The sequence below is a fragment of the Ammospiza nelsoni genome, chromosome 2 (genome assembly GCF_027579445.1).
Source record: "Ammospiza nelsoni isolate bAmmNel1 chromosome 2, bAmmNel1.pri, whole genome shotgun sequence".
NCBI classification, from domain to species: domain Eukaryota; kingdom Metazoa; phylum Chordata; class Aves; order Passeriformes; family Passerellidae; genus Ammospiza; species Ammospiza nelsoni.
The window spans coordinates 9,691,185-9,712,402 of NC_080634.1; the positions used below are offsets into that span (position 1 = coordinate 9,691,185).

The 21,218-nt window shown below is 39.3% G+C and overlaps 1 protein-coding gene across 1 annotated transcript in view; it reads right to left on the reverse strand.

The window, feature by feature from the left end:
* The window catches only part of ROBO2 (roundabout guidance receptor 2), a 433,355-nt gene that overhangs the window by 21,991 nt on the left and 390,146 nt on the right, over positions 1–21,218 (reverse strand). Inside the window, exons 21-25 of the mRNA XM_059493583.1 lie at positions 20,843–21,124; positions 20,339–20,464; positions 15,869–16,025; positions 10,696–10,956; positions 7,178–7,392 (exon numbers count right to left, since the gene is read on the reverse strand). Coding sequence (XP_059349566.1) covers positions 7,178–7,392; positions 10,696–10,956; positions 15,869–16,025; positions 20,339–20,464; positions 20,843–21,124 — 1,041 coding nt within the window. The remainder of the gene's footprint in view (positions 1–7,177; positions 7,393–10,695; positions 10,957–15,868; positions 16,026–20,338; positions 20,465–20,842; positions 21,125–21,218) is intronic.

Genomic DNA, 21,218 nt, shown 5'->3' on the forward strand with positions numbered 1-21,218 from the left:
AGACACATTCCACAAAATATATGAGCATAAGCTGAAACATAAAAATGTAACCAGAGCTACACATATCAAAGGATGATATTTAGATGCTAAAAATGTGCCATTAATTTCCAGGCCCAAGGGTTTTGTGTTATATATTCTATTGTCTATATAGAGACATATAAAACCATATACAGAACACTTTTTGTTTTCAGTGCCATGGTCTGTGAGACTATGGATGTTTTAAAAGAATTTTCAATTTCTATTTGCTCACATAGCTTTGTCCATTTGCTAACTTCAGCTGTTACACAACATACAATGCACATGGAAATTTGGGTGTGACAATTTCAAGGTATGTGTAGTAGCTGGTTTTCATTTGCTTTGTTATTAGTCAAAAAAAATCTCGTTCTAGGTATGAAATATACTGAAAATCTGCAAAAGGCCATAGCGTGTGAATACAGCTATTGTTCTACACATTCATAGACATGCCAGTTTTTCCAAAATTACCTAAATTTTTATTATCAGACTGCCAGTTTTCTAGGCTAACCCTATAAAAAAGCTCTGTTCCCAAACTCCTCCACATTCCCACAGACAGCAAGCGTTAGTAAGGCTGGGAATAGTGTGCTCTGGCTATGGATCACTCCTCCTTCCTCTCTCTTCCAGCAGCTGTTCTAGGAGGGACCTGTCATGATGGCAGTGCAGTTCTGTTCCTTCAGGGACATGAGTTTTACTGAGATGTCATGATCCCAGCTGGACTTCTGCATCCATTTCTGGGGTCCCTGGCACAAGGCAGACAGGGACCTGTTCAAGTGTGCCCAGAGAGGAGCCACAACAATGCTTAGAGTGTTGGAACCCTTCTTCTGTGAGGACAGGCTGGGAAAACTGGGATTGTTCTCTGCAGCCTGGAGAAGACAGGGCTCTGGGAAGACCTTCCTGCAGCATTTCAATACATAAAGTGGGGTCAATATAAAGGCAGAAAGCTTTCTGATAAGGCCTGCAGTGACAGGACAAAGGAGCAATGTTTTCAAACTGAGAGAAGGTTTAGATTATGCACAAGGAAGAAATTCTTTACCATGAGGGTGATAAAGTACTGGAACAGATTGCCCAAAGAAGCTGTGGATGTCCCAGTCCTGGAAGTTTTCATGGGGCTCTGAGCAACCTGGTCCAGTAGGAAGTGTCCCTGTCCATGGTAGGGGGCTTAGAACAAGATGACTTCTAAAAGTCCCTCCTGGTCCAAACCATTCTGTGTTACTTCTGGCTGCTGGAAGCAACTTTTTATATATAAACTTCTAACTGCTGAAGTCAGCAAAACACCCTGAGTACATTCAGCACCCACAGCTGTGTGTGACCAGGGAGCTCAAGGCAAAACCTCTACATTATTTCTACTGATTCCTGAGCTATTCAGTTTCCCTGCATCAACAATTTCTTTTCCCCAGTAAATCCCATTTTGCTCTGACCTGCAGAGGTGTAGGCATTGCCCAGAAGGCATGGGAGTGCTGGAGCCCAGCCTGGGCACCTCAGGCCACCACACAGCTGTGTTAACACAGCTTGTTTAAAGGCATCCACTGGCCTCCTGCTTTCCAAATCAGATGCACATTTGTTTTTCTCTGAATAAAGGCAGAATAAGAGATGCTGATGTTCCTTTCAGATCAACTGTGCATTTTGAAATGGGATGAAACAGGCTTTTAGTGTCTCCTTTACATGCAGCTCACTATGTGTTTTCCAAGAGTACATTTGAGTTTTTACGCTTTCTGGCAACTGTAAATTTTACTCTTGCTGACAGCAGCTGTAAATGCTTTATGCAGAACAAAATCAGCTCTGTGAAAAGTTGAACTCTGTTTTCTTGCTCCATAAAATATCTCTTGGTGCTAATGCAAACAGAAAGCTTCTTTGCTCTCAGGGAAAGGTGAGGAGAACAGAGGTGCCAGCTTCCAGTAGACTGCCTGCTACTGCTTTTAGTGGCATTTTGCTGGCAATAAAAATTCTTTTTTTTTTTTTTTTTTTTTGGTAAAGTGTACTGTTGCTTTACTTAAAAATAATAATAAAAAAAGTCTAATGCACCTGTGAAATAAAAGCTGCTCACAACAAACCTGGCACTTCTGAGAATTCCATTAGATACTTTTCTGCATCTACCAGCCTCCATGTGTTGTAGAGATGTTTTTCTTTACAAGACCATCCAGCACATATTAATGCTAAGCCCCTGCTCCTCTGCAGCTTTTTAATGGAATAGGGATAGGCTGCTTAGGTTTCTGAAGTGTGGGTGATGTTCTTGGGGACTGATGCTACTTCAGCTGAAATCAGTTACAGAATTCTTTCAGCCTTTGTACAGGAGAAAAATGTTATCTTCTCTTGGATATATCTGACCACTGTCATGATTACACAAGAATGCCCACTGATTTTGGTGGAAGTGATGGAATAGAAGGGACAATATTCATTGCAACATCAAAATAAGGAAGAATATTAGAAGTGTTTGAATGCAGAATCTAAATATGATCACACTTCCAAAAACTAGACTTTGATTTTATTTTCCTCCACCATAAATGTCCATATATTTAAATGTATATACCTGGAATAAACCTCTAAGTTTTAAATGTTTGATTTTTGGGCAGAAAACACTAAAAAAAAGGAGGAAAAACCACACGTAGATATTCAGCACTTCACAGGTCCAATGATAATTAATGACCTTCACAAACGTCTAATGAAAAATGAATTTATGTCACTTAGCCAAATTTATTTCTGTTTGCATTCCATCCTTTTAGATTTTTTTTTGTTTCCATATTGCTGAAAGGCACAAAAAAATCTCAAATTTATTCAAGCTGTTAGAAAAGAAATGCGCACAGAACATTAAGTAGTTGCTCAAATGTTGCTGAGCAGTAAAATACTATGATAAAGTGGCAACTTGCTGTGTCTCTATTACTTCTTCAGCACTAAAATTAATTTATGATCAGTCATCAATTCATTTACATGTCATTTTATGCTAAATCTATCGTTGCTGATGAATGCATATCCCTAGATCCATTAAGCTAGAGTAAAGTCTGTGCTTTATAATATGACCCTGCTAATTGTTGCATTACCATTTTTATGAGATACAAAAAGTAGCAGTTTCCTATTTTCTGAGCACATATTTAATCCATGAAGCACATTCTTCCTATTAAATGCAATCTGTCTAACTGCTTATAAACCAGAATCTTTTGCAATAGGTATCCCTAAGCAAATCAATACAAATATTGAGCTGAGCCATGGTAAAATATGGCTCATGAAAATGATATTGTGCACTTTTCAAGAATTATTCCATTTGTGCTCAGACACAGTGAATGATCAACTTTTTCCATACAGACAATGATCAGTGAGTCTTTTAATCAAGACCAAAACATGTCAAATAAGGGATATTCTTCCTTGCTGAGCTACACAATCTGAAGAGATTTTTATGATTTAGATCTACATAATTCTATTGAAAAAAAAAAAGTAACCTATTTGTTGAGGCACTGTTTGCAAGAATAACTCTCTGTTTATATCAGTTTTTATCAGTTAGATAGAAGAGGTCTTGCTCTAATTTCCATGCTAGTTAATGAGTCACACTCTTCCCTCAGTTAAAATGCACCAGGACTGAAGATACACAGCTCTCACAACCAGCTTCACTGGTTCTGCAGGAGGAGGAGAAGATAAGGACAGAGCAAAGAAAACCCCCAAAGCATAACACTTTGACTGAAAAAACCTAGGCTTGATCTCAGTGACTTCAGTGAGAAGCAAATTAATTTCTTCTAAAATCATCATATGCAAATAATTAAGTGTATTAAAGTAGAATAATGCAACATACTCTTTGTGGCCACTCATTCCATAACTCTGCACAGCAATTCATTGTAAAGGCAAACATTAAACATAAGAGAAAGAAAAAACATATTTCATTGTGTCTCTAAAAGCAAAAAATATCCCTAAATAATTAGGAATTAAGTCAAGTGAGGAAAAAATTTACCAGTGTTTTGTGGTTCTTTCTCTCTATTTTTTTTAAGCAGATTCAGTGACTCAATATCCTAACAAACCATACTGGGAATGAAGCAAAACCTTGGCTTTAGTTTCATATTACATCCCACAAATGTGCAAATTTAAACCTCCCTCCTTGAATTCTCTTTGTGATATCTGGAGAATGTTAAGACACAGCTCCTGTGCACTCCTCCTTTCTTTTCACTTTATTATACATGTCAACATTATGTCTCTGCCACCTGCAAAGAGAAAAGCTTAATAGTGCAGATTAAATCCTTGTCTGCATCTTCAGTTAGCTGTGACTAAAACTCAAGGGCCTGGAAGACAACTTGACTTTTAAACAGTTTAAAGGAGCAGCGCCGTGGTGTCAGAGGGATTCAGCAGTTTGTGCTTTGGCTCACAAACAGTGCACCAGTGCTTCCCCTCAGAGAATCCCACGCTTGGCACTGCAGGAAATCCTTGTTCTCAGCTCAGCCATGAAGAACAAAGCCCCATTTCAGTCCAAGAGTGGGCACCTTTGAGGCATTGCTAACACTACAGGGTGAGGAACCTCGCCCTGCTCCCGCCACAGCAACTCTGTTTGCAGGAAGTCAGGACCAGGGGATGTCAATTTAGATTTCTCACAAACACTGAACTCCCAGGGCACTTCAGAATGAACAGAATTACTGCTTCATCTGGGTCAGCTGTTCTCATCTGCCTCCGTTTTCAAATACGTTTAGAGAAGTGAAAACGTGATCTATAAATTCCTAGAAAAATTCTGGCTGAAGTCACCAAAGACTCTGTGGAAAGAAGTAGCTTATAGATTCTCAGCACATGAAAGAACAATTTAGTTGTTCTACAGTATTTTAAAAGCAATCAAACTGAAGAATGAGAAACAGCTTGGGAACAACTGAAGCAATTTGCTATACACTCCTTAACACCATTAAACACAGCCTGGAAGAGTTAAGAGAAACATACAAAGAAAAATTAAAATTATCTTTTGAAAAACAAATCTTGCCCAAGTATAATAGGCGATTCCTTTCCACCATTAGAAACAAAACCCAAAAAAGCAAAAAACAAGCCCAATACAAACTCTTCTAAAATCAAGGTTTTACCCATATAGTAACTGAGGAAAACAGAAGTAGTTTTGTTATCTGGAGATTTTGCCATCTAACAGACCCTTTATGCTAACACTCTAGGTGTACTCCTGTAAGGCTATCATTCCTTAATTAAGTCAGTCTAAATGTTGGCTAAGTGCTATAGGGGCAGTCTGTAATTTTCCTTCCCCTCCAGCTGTACATTCCCTTCCTGCAGTGCCAGCACACACCTTGCCATGCAGTGAACCAGAGGCAAGGAATGATCCAGCTAGTAATTAAACAAGTAAAAGAAACAGCAAAAGAAAAACCTTAAATTTCAGCTGGATGAGGCCACATGAAGTTAGTGGTGGTGAGTGGAAGCATATTTAGATCACCATAAGTATACCCTACATTATGAAGTTCTGACCAATTTCTTCCAAAATATCAAGAAGCCTTTAACAATCGAGCAATTGGACATTTAAAACTCCAAAAACTAAACAAGATTTTGAAAGTTATTAATAAAAGTATAAATTTTAATAAGCACTAAAGTTTCAAATTGGAGCAGGAATACAACTATCCCTTATTTGCTCTAGGGAGGGTGATCCAAACTATAACGTGAAGATGCAAATGTGGAAACATTCATTTTCTGATTTACAGATACATAAGCTTTGACATGTTAATATCTACCAAAATAAAAATGTATACCAACCTATTTTTTTAAAATTTATTTATTCCTGTTCTACCAGTCTAAAACTCTTAGTGGATTCCTAACAGAAAAGCTTCTGAGCCATTAGTGAGATATGCAAAAATATGCAGAATTATAGCCTGAAGGAGATTACTCTAGAAATTCAAGCAAAGTGAGTTAACATATGCATGCACTAAAAAGTTAACCCTCTCAATTCAGAGATTTAAACTTTAACGCTATGTCCTTCAGTTGCATCTGGATTTTAAATTGCAGCAGCAGGGATACAATTCTTAAATCTTAATTAGATTGGCAAGCAGTCTGGCTCTAGGGTGAAGGAAAACATGGAAGGTGGGATTAAGCTACACACTATTTCATTAAAGAAGGGAAAGGAGGGAAATTATAGTATTGATGCTCCATCAGTGTAATATTCCTGCAGTGTTTTCAGAACAGCAATCTTTAGCATGAGTGCAAAAGCCTTGGAATTTCAGAGGTCCAGACAAAGAAGGAACTCAGTAGTGCTATGGTAGGAAGTCGTTCTGAACAAGTCTCCCTTAAGGTAAAACCAGCAATGAGTGTTTGTCTGCTGAAATCAAAAACTGAAGCAGCACCCACTAACACTGTGGCACTGGGGGTATTTGGGTCTCCAGCACACCTTCACACTATGGACACAGTACATCACACAGAGGCCCTGGTTCAACCTAAAGAGAACTACACTGATGCTTCCAAAAAGTGCATAATGTCCACATAAAATCCATGGTTTTAAAAAACAATGCCTTTCACTGCCTAAATTTCACCTACAGCACTTTAATTCATTCAGATTCTATGCATTAATGTATTATAGCAGGTTCCCTTTCTAGGTGCCCTTTGATGATGATGTGGCTTTCCAAGGCATGCAAAGGACAGGAAGAAATGAGGGAAGGAGGGTCAGAATTATTAAACAGTTTTTCTAAAAGGGAACAATTGCTAAATTCAGCAATACAAAGTATGTTCAAAATACACATTTTCCTACATAAATGTTGTATTTACTCTAGAAATAAATGTTCTGCCAATCTAGCTACACTTACTCTGAAGTCCTTAACTTCCTTGTGTTCATCTCAGAAAGCATATGCCCAGCAGAATATCTAAAAGTGTTTTAAGATAACATTTTTATGCTGCTCCTGATTTATGAAATATATATTGCTAAGCTGAGGTCTTCCCCCTCCTTTTTATGTAACTGCCTTGCTTCTCTACTAGAATGAACCTTTCATGAAAGCCAGGATATAACTGAATTTTCTTTCAAGTCTTAAAAGCTTTTTAAAATGCATGAATTTCCTTATCATTTTTTAGCAAAGTATTTCCAAATCCTTCTTTAACTTTAGTGTTTAGCATTAACATTTTAAATGCTACAGAAATTGAGTGGAATAAATTTTCACTTAGAAAGTGTCCAAATGGTGATGTATTTAACTGGTAGTAACAAGTTGGTGCCAGTGTGCTTGGTTACCTGTTACAGAGCTGTCTAGATTGTCCATACTGGAACCTGGAGTATGCTCTAGACCTCTTAGTGGCCTGCTGAGTTCTACAGTTTCTTCTTCAATGTCATCCTCATCGTCGTCGTCATCTGGAACATCTGTTTCCAAATCTGAAATGAGGTTTCCAGATACGTATCCTAGGGGAGGAACTGGAGCCTGAGGAGGTTGTGTATTGCTTTGGATGTGCCTACACAAACAAACAGGAGAAGTTATCAGAATGGATGAGACTTTGCAGCCCATGGTCAATAAAACATAAGCCTTTCAACAAGTCCTGAAGTATATTTACAAAATGTGCTTGGTCAGGCCAAACTCAAGAAAAGTCAGTTCAATTATTCACTGCAGCTTCTAATACCAGGGTGCTTGCACACTTTGCAGTCTAAAATAAAAAGAATCAAGACAAAATCCTCTAGGATGGGGAAGGTGAGGAGTGTCTTCTCACAGACAAACAGCGATAGACACAGAGGCTGCATAAATCAGGTAGGAAACCCATGGAAAAGCACAATTCTGAATCCCAGCCTAGCACATAAGTGTCTCACCCAATATTCCCCCTTGCAAATCACACATTGAACCAAAGTTAAATCTCACTCCTTCCGCTTAAACAGATGCAGAGCCTGAAGCAAAAGTCACCCTAAAGAGGGGGAAATGGCCAGTAGGACAGAAGAAATTTTCAAGTCCAATGAATGCATCATCAGCGAGGCCTTTTCATTTTGCTTTATTCCAAGAAGTTTAATTGATTTAATTGCAGCAGTATTAGGGCATGCATGTGTGAAATTACTCCATGCAGCAATTACATAAAGCAAAAAATAAAGAAAAAAGAAGACAAAAAAAGCACCCACAGGATAACTAAATGGCTATAGGCAAGGATGGGATTCAGAGTTTGATGTGCCTGGTCTCTGAGAGAAAAGAACACCATCAGTTTCAGCATTCCCACCAGCACAACAGGTACACAGCAAGCTGTGCCAGGGGACCCAGGCACGACTGGCCTTGGCACAAGAGCATGTACCACATTTGAAATTGCTAATTTAGGCACGTGGGAATCCTTGGGTGGCTCTACATGAGGTGCCATGACCTGATTTGAATCGGCAGCACTCTGGATGGGATCCAGGATTCTGCTGGACTCTTGCTTGGACATCAGTAAAACTGAAGAAATTACAATTGTCACCTGTTTGGCTCCCAGTTATAATACATTTTCAGTGGAAACCTTGCACTGAATTATTGTCTGCATGAATGAATTCTCTTTATTCAATAAGCCTTTTTTTTATTTTCATCATGTAAATCTATCAGATATGAGAATATCATGGTAAATGTTATGTACCACTGGTAACTTTCTCCACTTCAGTGTAGGTTTTAACTTATTGCTTATTCTGAATCTAATTTCCAGAACAAGTGCTTCCTTTCTGACATACAACCTCCTTCTGATTAACAGTTATTGAACACTTTTCTGCCTGGACACCAGGTTTTTAGTGTTCTACACTGTGTTCAAAACACTGGGGCACTAAAGGGCACTACCATCTAACTAACCCTCAATAAACAGTGTGATTAGCTCCTAATCAAGCAAAATGCTTAAGTATATGTTTAATGTTCAGCTTGTGATAGAACAATTGAAGTCAATTTCTCATGTACTCACAGTTAAGCATATACTTAAGTGATTTGCTGGATCAAGGCCATAATGATTATGTACTTTTCCAGTAATCTCTAATGGGCTCTTTCTTAAATTCCTAGTTGGCTGATGTCTGTATTTCTCAGTTGCTACTCCCACAGTACCCTGACAGGTCTCATTTTGCTGCTTAGTTTCCCCCTGTCTCTGCAATGGACAGGTTAACTTTGTGGAAAAGAAGACTGAAAAAATATAAAAAATATTCCTTCCCAGTCAAAACAATGGAAGACTTTCTACTAACTTTGACTAGCAAGATAGATATCCAGACAAAGAACAAAAATATATTAAAAAATTCCATGTAATGAAAATCACTTGTAGATAAAGCATTTAGCCCAATATCCAGAAGGTGTAAAAAAAAAAAAAAAAAGGTTATGTCCTTGTTTTGTTTGTTTTTTTTTTTCCCAGAGTTTCAGGTTCAATTACTGCGACTTTACACAAAAGTGACATTAAAATCTGTATAATCCTAAGCACATTATGAAACTTCCCAATCAATTTTCATTCCCCCAAAAGGGAGCAGGACCTTTCCTGCCAGCTGCACGAGGCTTTGGCGCGGTGTGCTGCTCCGTTATCTGCTCCTGCGCTGGTTTGGGGGTTTGGAGGGCGCAGGAAGGGTACCAGCTGCACAATGCAGCAGCCACTGCCTGTGCTGGCAGGGTGTGCATCTGTGTGCTGGCTCAGAAGGCAGTGCCTTCAAGAGGCCAGGTCTGGCTGCTGCCTGGGATTTGGGTCGGTCCCACAGGCAGGCTGGGGTCGGAGCTGGGCGGTGCGGCGCTGCAGCGGGACAGGGGTACCCTGTTGATGGAGTGCAGATTGCAGACAAGCCCCAAGGCTTCCATGGTGCCCAGGGAAAACAGCTGGCTTTGGTTTGGCATCGCCTGCCTACCTGCCTGATGTATTTATGGGAGCTCAAGCTGAATAACTTTGTGGCTTTATTTAGCAGGGAAGAAAGAAAGGCTGCTCCTCTGCTGGCAGCGTGCCATTCGGTAACCAGCTCTGCTCCGCTCCGCCGAGAGTCGCGGGCTTTGTCTGGGTAGAGGAGCTGTAAAAGGACAACTGCTGCTCAGGGAACATCCAGGAACCAACTGACCTTCACCACGTCCCCAGCCTGGTGCAGTTGACAAGTTCTTTCTCAGTCCCTGAAGAGATTGCTTCTGTTTGTTTTGCAGGGGAAATGTTACTGTGGTATTTGCTTGCTCTTCCTTTAAAGAGGCATAAAGCACTCTGAAACGCTAGATCCATCCTATAAATACTAACGACTTGCTTTCTGCTGTTTCTGGGTTTTTCCTACGGATCAGAAATTCTCATGGTAACTCAAAGTACAGAGAAGCAAATAATTCATTCTCATGTGACACCGTGTAAAAGTTGCCACATTGCTATTTCAAGAAACTATCATGATTTTTAACCAGCAATTTAGAATCATATTATTTTTGAAAATCCTAAAAAATTCCTGTCTTCTGCTAGCCTGAAAAGAGAGCATTCACAACCGCATAAAAGCTGTCAGGAGGTGGGTATTAACTACTTAGCTGAACACATGCAAAATTTTGGAGGAATATTGTTTTTATATGTTTTCAGACAAAATTTAGCATATTACCAAGTACTATGATTTTAAAAGCATATATAGATGTGTAAGGCCTTCCAGCTGTGGGTAGAGTTTTTCTATTTCTTCTTCCATTTTACTTCTTTGGAAACACGATTGAAATGCTGTTGAACACAGTCATTATTTTTGTCAATACTTTTGACAAAAGGAATACTTTTGTCAAAAGTATTGTCGTTATTATTATTAATATTAATATTTAATTTCCTTGATCAAAGGTGACCCCTTCAAACATTTACCATGTCTGCTTTGCTATATCAAACTGGTAAGCCCTTGTTAACTCATCAAGGTGAGCTTGAAGCATTGGCTGCATCTCCTCTCGTGGGGAAGGCGTGAGAGTTGCAGTCGACTGCTGCCCAAAGGAGATGGCAGGAGATGAAGCTACTCCCCGGACAGGAGGTGTGGGGACACGATCATCATCTTCCTCAAGTTCATCTTCCATGCCCTGATGCAGGTAGGTCTGAACTGGCAAAGGTGGACACCAATCATCACTGTCATATCTACAATAAAAACCAAATAAACTTAGTGTATATCAGAACTCATCTCTGCTGCACAGTAGAGGGTGTAGAGGGTATACAGGAATACTGATTCAGTTGGAAACCTTGCACACAGTGTGAGTCCTAAAATTTAATAAAAATAGGGTCTTAATTGCCTAGATTGTCCTTACTGAGTCAGTTTAATTTTTCTCACAACACCTAAGCAACTTGAACAAGATATGCAACAGAAAAATTACTGACCCATTATCACATTCATTAATGGTGATTAGATAATGTTACACCACAATCAACAACAAAAATGAACTAACTCGCTTCCAGGATCGTTAACGCAGCAGAATGAATATTGACCTGGACAGGAAAATAGCAGCATTCTTAAAAGGCAGAGCAAGCTTTATGTAGTACCACTTATTTCAGAGAATTCCAGAAAAAGCTGAGTTGAAATTGACCCACAAAGATCACCAAGTCCAACTCCTGGCCCTGCACAGCAAGAGTCACACCACGAGCCCAAGAGCATTATCCATTTACTTCCATCCTCCCCTTTATCTCTTTATAAATTTACCATTTTTTTCTGGTTTGGAGCTTAAATAAAAAGCTACACTTTGCTCATAAATTCTGGTCTTCCCACCCTGCACATGGCTATCTCCTATGACATGCAATACATCCATGTCACAGCAGCACTGACCCCAAGCGTATGCTGTGTCACAGCACCAGCTGATAAAGTACATTAGCACACATGTTGACAGCTCTGCCAGCACCCCCACCTCCTAACCAATCTGTACTGGGACTTACCTAGACAGTGCTACATTTCTGAACACTTTCAACACACCTGCCCAAAGCAAATGGAAAGATTAACCACTAGGAGTATTCTTGAATAATAACAAATTCTTCTTTCTTCAGACATAAAGGGTGTCCTGGTAGGAGTTTGTGGTTTTTGTTGCCTTATACCAAAGTGTAAGGCCTGGTGCTATATCTGATTAAGGCTAGAAACAAAACCTTTTTATTTTATTACCACTTCTTACACAAGTTTTGCCAGCAAGTCAATTCTTTTCAGTCTCTGCACTCATCAGAGGATCTTTCAATTCAGTGTTGTATGACAGTATCATCCTGGGATACTGTCCCTTCGAGACTCCGGCATCATTCCAGGTGGATAGGCCTTAGTGACTGTGGCCATTCACTGTGCATTACCTCCCCAGAGTAATTCCCTAATCTGAACACAACTTCAGTTGTATCCAGCTTTGCTGACAATCACACCACTCAAATCTCAACTGTCTACTTTTCCCATCTTCAAAACATCCAGTCAGGCATCAGTCCCTTGAGCATCAGCACACATTTCTTCTTAACTTCTGGTGCATTCCAAAATAACTCAGGATAGACAGTTGCTTTTTTTTTTCCCCTCAAAACACAACCAGACAGCCACAAGCTCACAGCTCCTTCACTGTCAAACCATCACACACTTTAAAGGCCATTTCCCAAGCATCATCTAAGCCACTTTATCTTCTTTCCACCTTCAAGGACTGCTGACAAGGTCCTTTTTTCTGCAATGCAGGCAGGCAGTGCATTGCACGATAGAGTTAATTTCTCAAACCAGCTTAAAAACACTCCTCTAAAGCTTCTGATTTGGAAGGAAGAATTTACCAATTTCCCAAAGAAAAATGAATTACTGTCAATTTTCTCAAGTGTGAAGCCAGGTTATGAAAAGGCTGGGAACACTGAGATGGAGAAGCTGCAAAACCTGTATTATGAACAGAACATTTACTTTCAGCAAAACCCAAAGATTTCTTAAATTAACTAAACTACTTTTTCCTTATTCAGAAGTCTTCAGTCTGCATTTAAACACACAGATTCAGGACAGCTGACTTAGTAATCCAAAAGTCCATGGAAGATATATCTGGTAATTCACACTTGCATAAATTTAAATCTCTATATGTGTAGATATAACCATAAAAAGATATACTAACACATATGAGTACAAAAGTGAAAATAAAGGCTGCTTCTTAACATCTGGCCTCTAGAAAAGGTTGGGTGATTGATCATTACCATTTTCATAACACAGAGATTTAACAAAATGTTACATGATACATATTCATCCTAAGCAAACAATTAAGATATGACCAGCTGTAATTTGTCCTTCCAAACAATATTTACTCAGGACATTTGCAACCAAGGCTGAAGGGACCATCCTAAATCAAGCTGTGCAAACTGTGCAGTGAAACAGATCTCTTGCTTCCTTTTGCTCTCTCAACCTCATGCTTTGCTATAATGCCTTTTTCTTTAAAAGGGACAGGGGAAAAAGTCACTCCCTGGTGACTCTGCAATGATGAATAAACGAGCTTTGGATGTCCTCGCCTTCTGACCCTACTCACTTCAAATCCCCAAATGTTCAACTTGGTAGCAAAAAGGTTTCTTAGTAAAGAGGTTTCTCAGTGAAAAGATTCTGCAAAAGTACTGTACCTTTACCCCAGTTTTGTTTGAAATGGAAAGCAGCCTAAGCCTGAAGTTCAGGACATTGAGAGTCAAGATTTCAGGTACAAGAACCTTTGTCTTCTTAACATAAGATATATGCAAAGCCACAAGCCTTAACCTTCATTTTAGAGAAAAACAAAACAAAAATCCCCAAAAACAACAACCCTCCGAAACCAACAAAAATATGCTATCCCCATAGTGATTATTGGTAACATCCATGTTCTTTTTAGTTTTTTGAGTAAATCTAATGTGGTGAAAAAGCCACTTTTTCAAGTACACTTATTGAAATCTAAGTCCCTTAACTTCATTAGCAACCTCTGATTGTAATTTCATTATGATTAAGACCCTAATAAGTTCTGGTTAACAAACATGAGCTTCTATTTTTCTAATAAGTTTTATTGTACTGTCAGCACTTCTATTCTATAGTAATCTTTTAATATTAAAATCTCCGATCCATTACATTAATAGATTTGTTCCTTTAAAATAGAAAATAAAAGTGATAGATACAGAGCCCATTCTGTAAAAACTGTGTTTCATTACACACATTGTTGCAACAAATGAAGTTTCCCTCCCTGGAACTCATTAGAAAGGACTTTTTCAAGTAAAAGGTACTACTTCCTTAAATTTTCCTAGAGACAGACAGTAAGTATCAAATAAACAAGTATCAAAAACAAGACCAATCCCTAAATACAGAAGGATTATTAGTATTGGAAGCATCCTCAGAAAGTACAGGCATTGCAGATTCCATCTTCATCAAAGGTGGTTGCAAATTACTGTAGCTCCAGACTGAGACTCTAAGTCCAACCTTCATATTTTTTCTGTGTTTGGTGAAATGCATGTTACAAGGTCTTGCTACCACCATTGCTAATGAGACATTAAAAAAGCAGAGAAGAGTAATTCAAAGCATAATCAGAGGAAAACACTAAGTCTGGATGGTTGTGAACCTGGAGGCTGGTGATTACCTTCTCCTTAAATAACCAATGTTGTCTTGGTGACCAACATCATTCCTTCCAGCTAAATTACAGATGCTTTATGCAACTGAGGAGTCAAGCTCTGTGCCACAAGGGATTTCTCGATAAGGTATTTTCATTTACCTTTAATGCTATTTCATTGTTCTGAAGAAAATCCAAGTGGTTTGCCTTCTACTGCAGAATTGTTTTAGTGAAATGGTTGCACATGTGTTTTAAGGATATAAACTGATAAAGACAAAATTATTATACGGTGAAACAATTTAAAATTTATTTTAGCCTCTTAGAATACAGAAGACAACGATTAAATTAACTTTTTGTTTTGAGATTTAAACAACACTCACAATCAGTAAGGTTATTAATTTTCCATTACTTTGAAATTTTAACTGTACAGCCTGAATGGGCCTTAATTTTCAGAAGAACTTCACTGACTAACACAGTCATTTATGGCTCATTATAATAGTCAAAGGAGTTGGTATAAACTGAAACAATATGGAATTTTTCTAACTTTAATTATGAAAGTAGTAATGATCAATTCCCTCTTACAATTGAGATAACAGTTGAAATATTTTTATTCAGCGAAGCTATTACAATGTATTCTTAAAAATGTTTCATTCTTGGGAAATATTGATTAATCCATGTACTGAAACAGACAGAAATTTGTCCCAGACAGAACAATTATTCTCAAAGACTCCAACAGAGCCACCCACAGTAAACTATGTTTTTATATACTCTGATTTACCTCCAGAGTTTGATAACCTGGTATATCACATAATTACACTTTATAAAAAGCAATTAGTAACTGTTGTCTGTATCGGAAATGTCTCTTTCCTCTCTTTAGCACTTCTTGTCTGATTTTGTGTCCTTGAGAACAATTTTGAGCTATGCAAAATTATGTTGAAGGTTCCAGAAACGTGAAAGTTGTTTGAATAATAACAAAAAAAGCCTATAATTAGCATGCCTTCCTCAACTGTGAAATTTCTTCTAAAAACCGATGAGAAGATTATTATCCATTGGTTGATCTTCAAAAATTAATCCAATTTGGTGGGGTTTTTTTTGTTGTTCTGTTGGCTCTAATATTTTTAAACATCAAAGCAGTGAAAAAATACACAGAGCCAGATTATGTCATCCTTACTCACTCTGAGTCCCATCAGCTGCATGCAATCCCAGAATTCAATTAAGCTACCTGTGAAGTGAGACACTTCTCAGCATGAGAAAGCACTGAAGCCCTACATGGTGATGAAGCAAGGTCACTTTTGTTTCCATCTTCAGTCACTATCCAGAGAAGCTATTCAAACATTCCTCCTCCACAGCCTTGAATCAGTCTACAGGATAAGTTGTTCTCTTTTTTTTTTTTTTTTTTTTAACAAAACAGAATAATATTGTCACTTATCAAAATTAAAAAAAAAAAAAAGAAAAAAGAAAAGGACTAATTTCTGCAAATCACAGATTTTTCTTCAAAAGAAAAAGAAAAAAAAATTTACCCTGCTTCTTGCTGATCCACCCCATAGTGCTCCAGCTCTGTGCCTGGAAGTGGCTGCACAGGAGGGGGTGGCAGGGGAACACTGGCCCAGGTTGAACCATTATTTTTCTGGGGCTTGGCAGTATTTTTGTTTTTCTTCTTTTTCCCTCCTTTGCCACCTGCAAATCCAAAAAAGAAAAATAAAATGTTAGAGCTATAATGTGGAAAAAAAAGGCCAGCTATTTACATTTCTTTGACAGAATTCTGATTCCAGAGCACATGTCCCAAAAAAGATGATGTATTTATATCTCAGCAGAATCAGCATCAACGTGCTAATGCTGTCACAAGGTTATAAGTAATAAAAGAATGGAATGAGGAATATTCTGAATATTTACTGAAAAACACTTCTTTTTAAACCTCTGTACATTTGTACCTGAGTACTGCAGAAACAAGGAAAGACAGGTTTTCCTTTATAAGAAATATATTTCCTGTTTTATTCATGTGCACTTTATAACTTCTTAAATTCACTCTTAGATAAAATTATAATAAAACATAGCAAATGTCAGAAATCCACTGTGATTATAACACAGTTTGCAAAATCAATTTCTGTGGAAAACACAGAGGTTAAGGACACCATCCAAAAAAACGGTCATTGGAGTCAAGAACTTTCAAGACAATAGTAAATTGTCAAAACAAAAGGAACAGGGTTTTGTTGTTGGAAATTTCATAATTTCTGGGTTTTTTTTTAAAGAGTGGGAAGTCATATGTGATATTTTAGGACTGACTGTTTCACAGGATTCAAATGCCTTGTGCCACTATGGAGAAGAGGTTCTTTTTCTGATATATAGCTCTAATGGATAAGGCAGAAATGCAGTGAGCAATGCATTTTGGTTAAACCCTCTGCTCTTATTGTCCTTGGGTCCACTTCTCCAGCTGAGACACTTCCATTTGTGGGAGAGTGATCTTACAGAGAAAGCTCTCATCCCACTTGGTTTGCTTCTTTTATTTTTCCCTGACTTCTTTTTCTTGTCAGGAATTCATTAAGAGGAAGAATGGCTCAACATTTCGAATCCCTTGACTGCTTGGGGACTCATCTATTTTTTGGAGCTTTGTTGTGGCTTTCAAACTCTTTGTTGGATGGAGGAATGGTTTGTCAGATGCCTTTTCAGTGGGGTACCCAGCTGCTCTCACTCATCCCCGGCCTGTTGCAGAAAGCACAGTCTAATCCATCTTACCCACTGATGTCTCTTGATGATTTATAAGGATCAGCCAAAAAAACCCTCATGTAAAAATGAACCAATGAATCAAGAAAGCCACAACTGACTGGTCAGGGAGGGTGGCACAATGTGCACTGGCAGGCAATGCCTTCTGTGCCATGGCTTTAACTTTAGGCACAGAGAAACACAGAAGGAAGTGCAATTCTAGCAATAGAGACAAGGCCCTATCATGGGACTGTTTGTCCTTTAGATGGTGGCTCACAGGCTTTCTTCTGTTATCTCCAAATGTCAGCTGGATGAAAACAGGGACAAATAGAGAGGGAAGAAAAAGGTGATTCTGTAACTCAGAAGTAGCCAAGACTTCTCTTTTCACCTCCTGTTGTGCCTGCTAGAGACAGGCAACAAGCCCAGCAATATTTCTAATCGACCTGGCTGGCAGCACATTGGAAGAGAGCACATTGGACTTTCCACTACTCAATTCCAGACCAAAGCTCTTTCTTCCTTGTTTTGGAGTATTTACAGTAAGTCCAGCCAAGATCCTGTGATTCACTATGTGTGAACTGAGCTGATATTTCTTCTATTAGGATGGAAAACAGGCTCTTCCTTTCGTTTATAGCCTGGCAGAAAGGACAGCTTTCTTGAAAAGGGAAAGAACATTTTAACCAGTGAAAAGAAACCCCAGTGACAGTGGAGATAAAGGAACAAATACATGAACCTTCTGGAGGGAAAGTGAAGCTTTCAAAGCACAGGTAAGGCTAAAAAAGTGGAGTTAGAAATAGGGTCACTGAACAGTGCAAGGAAAGTAGGTTAATTTTAGTTTGTGGGACATGGAGAAAATTTTTAAAAGTCAGCAGGAGTAGGAACCAACAAGAACTAGGGCAGGAGGGGCTGCTTTAGGAGAAAAGCACATGCACATATTTTTATATTGCAGGAGGATTTAAACTAGGAACACACAGACAAGGGAAATGCAAAGAACAACTTCAGCTTAGAGATTAGTTGAGGTGGAGAGGAAGATTTTAGAAGTGTAGCATCTTGATGATCTTAGGAGACTGGTAAAATGTAGGTTGACATGTGGAGTCACTTGGATTTTGGGAATTTCAAAGAAAGAAATTAGAGATAATGGAGATATTAGAAGGAATGAAGCAGAGAGACAAGGGACTTGTTTAGATGAAGAAATGAAAGAAGAGAACTCCAAGGTCGTTAATGGTTGAGGAAAGCAGTCTACACTGTGCAGTTGGGCAGGAGATTTCTTTTCTCTCCCCATGGACAGAGTTATTCCACTGTCAGACTGGTGGGACAGACACTGAACACATAAAGCCTGATTTGTGTTTGAAAACTGATGCACCAAATCTTTGTTTCCCCATAGCAACAAAGCCTGATGCTTCAATGTCTCCTCACACTGAAATTCAATTATATTGTTTAAATCTCTAGGTGAATCGGTACTGGAGAAAGATTTTGCCAGCTGGGCTGCTGATCCTAGTACAGATATAATGTGTGCAAACTATAGCTACAAAATTTCCCTGCCTCATAAAGCAGTTGAGGTTTTAGCTGCTTTCCATTCCACAGTGGGACAGGGATTCTCATGATATTCATGTAAGAGAGGCAGAAACTTAGTCAGAATAAGTAGTACCTAAAGTGCTAACCAAGGAAGTGAGAGAACAAATCCCTGCTCCCCCTGATGGGGACTACATAATCAAAGCTGGTCTCTGATTCCAGTGATGCTCTAATTATCAAACTATTTGAAAGTCTTCCCCAGTTTCTTCAGTCTTACAGACATAATTATCCTGTATCAAAGGCATAATTAGTGGGCAAGGGAGAGCAAAACACTGACTCTGCAGTCCAATAATCTGGTACTCATCTGAGCACTGGGGCATCCAGTTTTGAGCTGCCTTGATCACAACAAGAGTGCTCTGGCCATATGACTGACTATATCCCAAACTTCCCTAGTGTCATCAGAAAATTCACTTCTGGCTGAGAAACACTACACAGAATATGTTGCATTTGAAATATTTGATCAAAGTCCAGGCTTTGATCAAAAAGGGCACTTTCCAGTGACACTTCCTATTTTCTGAGAAAATTCTCAGGCAGCCTTAGCTGTCAACATATCTAAAGTGTGATACTGCCCTCTGATACCTGACATATATGTGCCTCAGTACATCAATTTCTGCATTTTCATGCAGCCTGGGGAGCAAGCTGATTTCCTAAGCTACTTGTCAATATATCTCACATGCAAGGAACAAGAAGCTTTCTTGACGTATTTCAGCTTCCAGATACCTCTCTGACAATGCCAAAAGCCTATTTTTTGGTCTCAGTGAAATCAGCTAATGCCACCCCTTGAGAACACAAGACTTGCAAACACTATTTGGCTATTTGAGTCATGGGCCAATGATAATAGGCTTCTTATCTCAAGATTCAGTTTGAATAGTCATTTAAATTGACATAAAGAAGCTATTTCTATGTTTGGTCTGTTACTGGGAGGACTGTTCCAGCTTAAAGTGGAAATTCAAAAAACTGTGGATATATTCTGAAAAATATCAAAAAGTCCTTTCAATGCTCTCATATTTCAGCTGGGTGAAATCACAGATTTTCATCTTAACTGTTGCCTTTTCAGTTTTTGTCTTGACAGAAAGAAAAAAAGACAACTATACATAACATAAGCAACAAGTAAGCAAAATTAAAGAAATCAAGAAACAAGGTGTGCTCAGATATAACACACAACCACATGTACTATGATCATTTTCATCTGATGAAAATGCATCATGTTTCCAATAGAACATGCAGCACAAACATAAAATTTACATCCTGTTTGTATGCAAACTTGGCACCATTTGTTGAAACCCCAGTCACCTTTCAGGGCCCTACAAGTATTTCCAACCTGATTCATTGAGGAACAGCTGGTGGGAATGGGGTATCTGCTACAACACAACAAAAATAAGAATCCCCTCATTAAGTTCAGTGTGGGGAGACCTATAAACTGAGGATGGATGCAGAAATATATTTGCTCCACAGATTGTGTCAGGGAAATGATGTGACAAGGCGAGGCTGGCAGCTGCACCAACAAGCGCACACATGGAAGGACTCTCCAGTTATCTCCAAGTAGGTCCTGCAAAAGGCTTTTTTGTTCCAGCAGAGTCCTGTGTGGCACTGTTTGCTGATGGGCAGGAACTCTCATGGCTATCCTCCACTGATGCCTGGGAGGTGTTCTGCCTCCCTGGCGAGCCGCTGGCCAACACCCCTCCGTCCCTCGCTCCCCTGCGCACGGCGACAGAACCAACCTGAGAGGCTGCCACTCCTTTCGGAGCTGTTGTGGGAGCTGGTGGTGCTGAAATCCTGTGACTGGTTGTGTGGCAATCTATTAGCCAGTCCCTCAGCCACCCGGTAGTCAGGGATGTAAAGCAAGGCTAAGGGTTAAACGGCAGAGGTCACAGTGGCATCGTGGGATTAGTCGACAGCACAAGCACATGCGACACATGCAGTTAGCGAGTCGGGGCAGATGGGGTGGGGGAGGCAGGGTTTAACTTGGTCGTTTTTAAAGGTACACCTACCCTAGTCTAATGGAAGACAGATGGCTTGGTGACTAGCACAGGACAAAGAGCATTAAAAGCACAGTGCAATGTATTTTGTGATCAGGTGAGGTTCAGCACACATGCAAGGTGTGCAGGCATTAGTTCACGTCAACATGAACAGTGTCTCACAGAGCTAAAAAGAATTTTCTAATTCATGCACAGATGATACGCGATACAAAGCCAAGGGCTCTGGAAAATAAGAGCTGTAATTACCATTGTTGCCTTTGCCTTGGTCTGGGAGAGAGTAACCAAATCCCATGAGGTCATTTTTTTGCTGAATTGAGCTTTTCCACTGTGGGTCTGGTAAATCGACGGCCAGCTCGTGGATGCTGTTGGAATGCAGGATCTGGGTGGTGGCATATGGCGTAGCCTGGGTTATTTGGCTGGAGCTGTTGTAACTGGTTTTGGTGGTGAAGTCGATGCTGCTGTAAATGGCTCCATCAGAAAGCATGGTAGCAGTTTTATCTCCTTGCCCTGGCACTGGTGGCAGCACATCTGTGGAATGAAACAAATCACTGAGGCACGGGAAGCCTGAAAGTACCAAGGTTTAAGCTGAGAAATAAACGTGTCATTTTGCACGTTTGCATTT